The 5581-nt window shown below is 50.4% G+C and overlaps 1 protein-coding gene across 1 annotated transcript in view; it reads left to right on the top strand.

Moving 5' to 3' along the window:
• Rrp12 (ribosomal RNA processing 12 homolog) overlaps nucleotides 1–5581 on the top strand; it is a 51339-nt gene that overhangs the window by 28304 nt on the left and 17454 nt on the right. Inside the window, exons 21-29 of the mRNA XM_004625690.2 lie at nucleotides 255–413; nucleotides 512–592; nucleotides 770–875; nucleotides 1030–1137; nucleotides 1659–1816; nucleotides 2606–2697; nucleotides 2820–2975; nucleotides 3087–3259; nucleotides 3428–3603. Coding sequence (XP_004625747.1) covers nucleotides 255–413; nucleotides 512–592; nucleotides 770–875; nucleotides 1030–1137; nucleotides 1659–1816; nucleotides 2606–2697; nucleotides 2820–2975; nucleotides 3087–3259; nucleotides 3428–3603 — 1209 coding nt within the window. The remainder of the gene's footprint in view (nucleotides 1–254; nucleotides 414–511; nucleotides 593–769; nucleotides 876–1029; nucleotides 1138–1658; nucleotides 1817–2605; nucleotides 2698–2819; nucleotides 2976–3086; nucleotides 3260–3427; nucleotides 3604–5581) is intronic.

Below are 5581 nucleotides of genomic sequence, written 5' to 3'. Positions count from 1 at the left end.
AGGTAGAGGTGGCGCGTGGGCTGTCGCACAGCATCCCCTGTGGGATGTGCAGTAGGTAGAGGTGGCGCGTGGGCTGTCGCACAGCATCCCCTGTGCCCAGTGCAGGAATTAGCCTGTCACTGTCCATACTGCACCTAACCTCGTCAGACCTCATTCCTGCTCTCCACCTCTCTCCAGTGCTGGGCACAAAAAGTGCTCTAGAAATGTCAGTGGAGGGTGAGTCGGGCCCCTTTCTCACCTGTCCCTGTCCTCAGAGCAAGGTTCATGGGGTGCAGAAGAAGGCCTACCGAGTTCTGGAGGAGGTGTGTGCCAGCTCCCAGGGGCCCGCGGCCCGCTTTGTGGAGAGTCACCTGGATGACCTGAAGAAGACCCTGCTGGACTCGCTCCGGAACACGTCCTCGCCCGCCAAGAGGGTGAGGGCTTGGGGTTCTCCCACTTTGCTGAGGGAGGAATGGTAATGAGAAGGCCACTGAGGAGGCTTTGGGGGTCCCAACTGGCCTGTTGCACACAGCCCCGTTTGAAGTGCCTCATCCATGTTGTGAAGAGCCTCTCAGCTGAGCATGAGGAGTTTATCGCTGCCCTCATCCCAGAGGTAAGCTGGGTGGGAGGTGTGTGTATGTGTTTGGGAGTTGCTGGAGAATGGCTTTAAGAGCCTTTCAGAAGCAGGAGAGGGCAGTGAGCGGAGGGGTGCCTGTCCCTACCCTTGTGCTTCAGCAGCCCACCCCAAAGTCACTTGGGGAGCGACTGACAGTGGTACTCTCTGGGCTAGGTAATCCTGTGCACCAAAGAGGTGTCCGTGGGCGCCCGAAAGAATGCTTTTGCCCTGTTGGTGGAGATGGGCCGTGCTTTTCTGCGGTTTGGCTCCAACCAGGAAGGTGAGGCTGAGGGATGCATGCTGGGATAGATGTTACTGGTGGGCTGGTGGAAAGCGCCCCTCAAAGCACTGGTCCAAGAGAGAAGGTGGAGAGTGCTCCCTGCCTGGCCCTGGCCCTTCATCCTCACATGACACTTCCGTGTTTCTGCTCCCAGAAGCCCTGCAGCAGTACCTCATTCTGATCTACCCTGGCCTCGTGGGCCCAGTAACCACAGTCAGTTGCAGCATCCTGGCCCTGACCCACCTCCTTTTTGAGTTTAAAGGTAAAAATTTACTTCCTTGAAGGCCTTAGAAACCCTTAATGTAGGAAAATGTGTGAAATGTCAAAGACAGGGTGACTAAAAAAAAAAAAAAAAAGGGGGCCGAGGAGATAGCTCAGTGGAATCAGCGCTTCTCTGGCAAGCACAAGGGCCTGAGTTCAATCCCCGGTTCCACAAAAAAAAAAAAAAAAAAAGACAGGGTGACTGTTGGAACAGGAAAGGTACCAAGAGGCAGGAAGTGGTTAGTAAAATTGTTCAGAATTTCACATGGTTAAGCAATTTTATTAAAGTTATAGAACCTCTGTTTCTTCTGAAGTGAGGGGTGGAACAGTGTTTGCGTCAGGGTTGCTAAAGGACAAAGGCCCCTCCATGAAGGATGATTACAGTTGTGCCAGCACGTAGGCTCAAGGTGTTGCTTTTGTTAACATTTGACCTGGTGGGCAGGTGGCAGCTCCTGCTTCCTCAGGGTGTGGTCTTTGGTCTGGGGAATCCTAGTACCTCTGACAATGTCCCCCTTACCACAGGGTTGATGGGGACCAGCACAGTGGAACAGCTGCTGAAGAATGTGTGCCTGCTGCTGGCCTCACGCACCCGAGATGTGGTCAAATCTGCCCTGGGCTTCATCAAGGTGGCTGTGGTGGTCATGGATGTGGTGCACCTGGCCAAGCACGTGCAGCTCGTGGTGAGGGTCCCCTTTTCCTCAGTAGGTCCCCTTTCCCTCAGTCTTAAGTTTCAAATTTTCCTTTAGCTATAGCTATTTTGTAAGGTGTAAGGTCACTAAGGAGCTCTGGTAGGGACTTGTACGGGGATGTCAGCCCAGCACAGGCAAGGAAGGAGCATAATGCCTTGGCTGCCTTTTCCTCCCTGCTTCTGTGTCACTGCCCTGGAGCTAGGGCTCTGCAGAGCAGAGAACAGTGGCAGAGACATCCTCATTACACCCATGTGCTGATGATACCTTCCGCTTGCACGTGTAACCTAAACAAGGCCAAATGAAAGTGCAGCATGACAGGAGGGCTGTGTGGGACCAAGAGAGGCTTGGTGTTCATAGGAGCAAAGTGTAGGACCTGCTGGATTAGAGGGCCCTCGGAGAAGCTTCTGCTCCTGTGGTGATGTAGCAGTATGTGACCCTGTGCCTTAATTGCCTCCTCTGTAAATTGAGTTGTTTAACCTCTCACTTGAGGTTTAAGTGAGAGCATATGTAGAGTGCAGGCGCTGTTCAGCAGCACCAACATGGGTATCTTGAAAGCGGCCAGGGCTTGTTGTGAAGGGGAGTTAAAAGTAAAGCTGGAGCTGCCCATGTTCTGGAAGTGTGATTGAGCCGAGGGCAGGCCAGGAACAGGGCACCAGAACACTACCCTCTTAGCTGGGCCCCATTGTGTTCTGTCTCTTCTCTGGAGAGCAGGAAAAGATGGGCAGGGTAGGTGTACACTACCCTCCTCTTAACACCCTGGTGCTCTGCTCTGCCTGGCAGATGGAAGCCATTGGGAAACTGTCAGATGACATGCGGCGACACTTCCGCATGAAGCTTCGGAACCTATTCATCAAGTTCATCCGCAAGTTTGGGTCTGTGTGCTACACTGGGATAGTGAATGGGCATGGAGTTCCCTGGCTGCAGGGAAGGATCTCTGCACTTCTCCTACCTCTGGGGATTGCTCTCTTCTCACTGCCCTTTTTGCCACCCTCAGATTTGAGTTGGTGAAGGGACTACTGCCCGAGGAGTACCACAAAGTGCTGATCAACATCCGGAAAGCTGAGACTAGGGCCAAGAAGCACCGTGCCCTGACTCAGGCTGCTGCAGAGGAAGAAGAAGAGGAGGAGCCCATCCAGGGCAAGGGAGACAGGTGAGTTCTGGGGATCTCACCTGTCCACAAACAACCCTTTGGGGCAGTGCCCTGTTTATTTATGTCTGCCTCTCCTGAGAGCGCTCTGACTTGGGGAACCTCTGTCCTTAGCATTGAAGAGATTTTGGCTGACTCAGAGGATGAGGATAACGAAGAGGAGGATCAAGGCCATGGAAGGGAGCAGCGGAAGCTGGCGCGGGAGAGGAGCCGGGCATGGCTCAAGGAAGGTGGTGGGGATGAGCCCCTCAACTTCCTGGATCCCAAGGTGGCCCAGAGAGTCCTTGGTGAGCAAGAGCAACTAGCCCAAGAGCTCAGACACCAGACCGGCCTTGATGCTGTGCTCCTGGGCAGGGATGGGATGGCTGCATGGCAGACTGCTGGGTAAGCGGTGAGGGTGTTGGTTCTGAGCAGGGTGCCCGTGCACCTCCTTATGCCAAATTCTGCCACACCAGCCACACAGCCTGAGCCAGGCCGGGGCAAGAAGAAGGACCATGGCTTCAAGGTGAGCGCTGATGGCCGGCTAATCATACGGGAGGAGGAAGATGGCGACAAGGTGGAGGAAGAGTATGACACTAAAGGTGGGACTTCAGCTCTTTCTGGGGTCACAGCTGCTTCTGGCCCAGCCAGGGCTGCACTCAACTATTGGCTCGTGGGTGCACTCGTGTTCATTTGTCATTCATGTGACTGAGGAAGGAGAGGTAGACAGGTACAAGATGGTGACTCTCAGACCTGAGTTTTTTAAGTTGTTGAGAGCATTAATATTGTGTATCACATTTGTATTTTTGTTTATCTGTTTAATAAACATGTAGGGGCCGAGCAGTAGAATAAGCTCTTCCCTTGCAAGTGCAAGGGTCTGAGTTCAATCTCTGGTTCCACAAAAAAAAAAAAAAAAAAAAGCATGTAAGTGAAGACCGTAGGGAAATAGTGCCTTCCCTCGCTGTATGATGTGCTCTTGTCTCTGCTCCTGAGACTTGTATGTAGTCTCACCCCAGAAATGCCCAGACCTTCTAAAAAAAATATCTGCCTGCCTTTCCAGGACTACCACTGAGTGGTGGTCTACTTGCCTTGTTGCACATACAAGGTCCTGGGTTTCATACTCGGTATCTTCTGCACCCATCTGTGAAGGAAAAACCCCTGCCTTCCAGTTGTTTGGGTTCCCGCCCCTTGACTGGCCTGCCTCACCCCATGCTTGCGCAGTTCCCCCTGCGTCTCACCCCCAGCTGTGCTCGTGTAGATCTCACCTAACCTCTGGGTGCCTTGTCTCGCCCCTCCCCGGTGGGAATAGGCCAACGCCTGCCCCTTGGCTGCTGCGCACACGGCATGGTTGGTGTTGCCTGCACGCTGCATGCTGCGCCTGGTGTAGGCGTGGCCCCTACTTGTTCTAACTGGTGTCTTCTCTGCTCACCGCTCAGCCCTTTGCACTCTGGTCTCCTTTCGTTTTGGTGCCCAGGTTTCCTGATGCTGAGCATGGCTGTCCCCCTCTACCTGCCTTTTCCTAGCTTCTCTGCTCTTCAGGCCCTTGCTGGCCTTTCCAGGATGCATTAGCTATTAGACCTCTTTTCCCCAGCACTCCTGGAGATCATCTGTCTCCGGCATTAGTTATGTACTGAGTTTTATTCTGTTAGCTACTAGGCCTCTTTTCCCCAGCACTCTTTCTAATCTATTCCATTGATTCTCAGGTCTATTTTGTTGCCAATACCATGCTGATTTTATCACAGTAGCTTTGTAGTATAATTTCAAGTCGGGAATTGTAATGCCTCCTGCTTTGTTTTTGTTGGCCAGGATTGCCTTTTCAATTCTAGGCCTTTTTTGGTTCCAAATAAATTTTAGGAACATTTTCTCTAGGTCTGTGAGGTATGTTGATGGTAGTCTGATAGGGATTGCATTAAATCTGTACAACAATTTTGGGACTATGGCCATCTTCACGATGTTGGTTCTTCCAATCCAGGAGCAGGGAATATCTTTCCATTTTCTGAAATCCTCTACAAACTTTTTTTCAGAGTACCGTAATTTTCTGTGAAAAGATCTTTGATTTCTTTAGTTACATGAATTCCAAGGTATTTCAGTTTTCGTGGGGCTATTGTAAAAGGTATTGACTCTCTAATTTCCCTCTCAGTGTGTTTGGTTTTTTTTCCAGTGTGTTTGTTGTCTGTGTAGAGGAATACGATTGACTTTTGGGTATTGACTTTGTATCCTGCTATGCTAATGAATTTGTCTATCAATTCTAGTAGCTTCTTGGTGGAGTATTTTGGGTCTTCCAAGTAAAGTATATGTCATCTGCAAATAATGATAGTTTCACTTCTTTACCTATTCTTATTCCTTTTATTTCTCAGTCTTGTCTAATGGCTCTAGCTAATGATTCCAGAACTATATTGAATAGGAGTGGTGATAGAGGACATCCTTGTGTTGTACCAGATCTGAGAGTAAAAGATTTCAGTTTTTCTCCATTGAGAATTATATTAGCCGTTGGGTTGTCATAGATGACTTTTTATCAGATTGAAGTAGAGGCCTTCTATTCCAATTTTCTGTAGGACTTTGAACATGAATGAGTGTTGGACTTTGTCAAAAGCCTTTTCTGCATCAAACGAGATGATCATGCGGTTTTT

This window comes from Octodon degus, unplaced genomic scaffold, assembly GCF_000260255.1.
Source record: "Octodon degus isolate 3935 unplaced genomic scaffold, OctDeg1.0 scaffold00010, whole genome shotgun sequence".
NCBI lineage: Eukaryota > Metazoa > Chordata > Mammalia > Rodentia > Octodontidae > Octodon > Octodon degus.
This window is presented reverse-complemented; position numbering and strand designations above follow the sequence as displayed.